At 47.9% G+C, this 889-nt stretch overlaps 1 protein-coding gene across 1 annotated transcript in view; it reads right to left on the bottom strand.

Moving 5' to 3' along the window:
• The window catches only part of LOC119582020, a gene marked incomplete in the record, with an annotated part of 12,497 nt that overhangs the window by 6,849 nt on the left and 4,759 nt on the right, over positions 1-889 (bottom strand). The window contains 2 exon segments of the mRNA XM_037930223.1: positions 30-198; positions 334-889. Of these exon segments, the coding sequence (XP_037786151.1) occupies positions 30-198; positions 334-889 (725 nt within the window).

The following is an 889-nucleotide window of genomic DNA, read 5'->3' as shown; positions in this document are numbered from 1 at the left end:
CACAATCTGGTCCTGGTCTGATTCTGCACCTGTATGACTGGAAAGTGTGGAGTTCTGCTCTTCTGTGTGCTGTTGCCGTAAAACCCTCTTCTTTGAGGGAACTGGTCTGCCTGTTGACAACTGCTCACTTGAAGCAGCACTCAACATCTGGTCTGCCTGAGACTCATCCTGAACTGGTTCATCTACCTCATCTGCTTCCTGAGAAAACAGAAAGCCCAAAATCATGTTTCCTTTAGTGATAACAGGAGTCTTTGAATTTGGATAAATCTAGTTTTATTGGATATGCATATCATGTTAAGTTATGCAAATTATGGCAAAGATAATATATGTCACCTCATCTTTAGCTGCATCACTTGACATGTAGCCTAGCAGTCTAGCATCCCTAGGTGAGGTGGAGTAAAACTCAAAGCTAGAGGCCAGTGCTTCATCAACGTGTCTGTGCCTCTCGCGTATTGTCTCATAAGCGCTCTCTGAACCTGAGCTGGTCCACGGCCTGGCTGCACCTCTCCTTCCATCATCATGGGACTCGGTGTCATTGCTGCGGCGTTGGTGATGTTCGTGTTCAGATGTGGACTCACTTGGGTGGCTGTCTCGGTCATCCATGTAGCCTGGGGGCTGATTGGCAACATGGAGAGTGCCTCGTCTGTCTTTGTAAAGCCGCTCAGAGCGTGTGGTAGCAGTCTTCCAGTCATCTGTGCTTTTAAATCTTCCATTCATATCTTCCTCATGCCAACTGGACCTCCTGTCCAAAACGGACCAGCGACCAACATGACGAGGTGAACACTCATCTGATGTAACAGCCCCTGAAGACACAGTTTGGCTTCTCCTTATCCCAAGCCCCCAATCCGGAGGTAAAGTTGCACTTTCAGAAAATGACCTGGAGTCTTCG

The sequence above is a fragment of the Penaeus monodon genome, chromosome 15 (genome assembly GCF_015228065.2).
Source record: "Penaeus monodon isolate SGIC_2016 chromosome 15, NSTDA_Pmon_1, whole genome shotgun sequence".
Taxonomy (NCBI): Eukaryota; Metazoa; Arthropoda; class Malacostraca; order Decapoda; family Penaeidae; genus Penaeus; species Penaeus monodon.
This window is presented reverse-complemented; position numbering and strand designations above follow the sequence as displayed.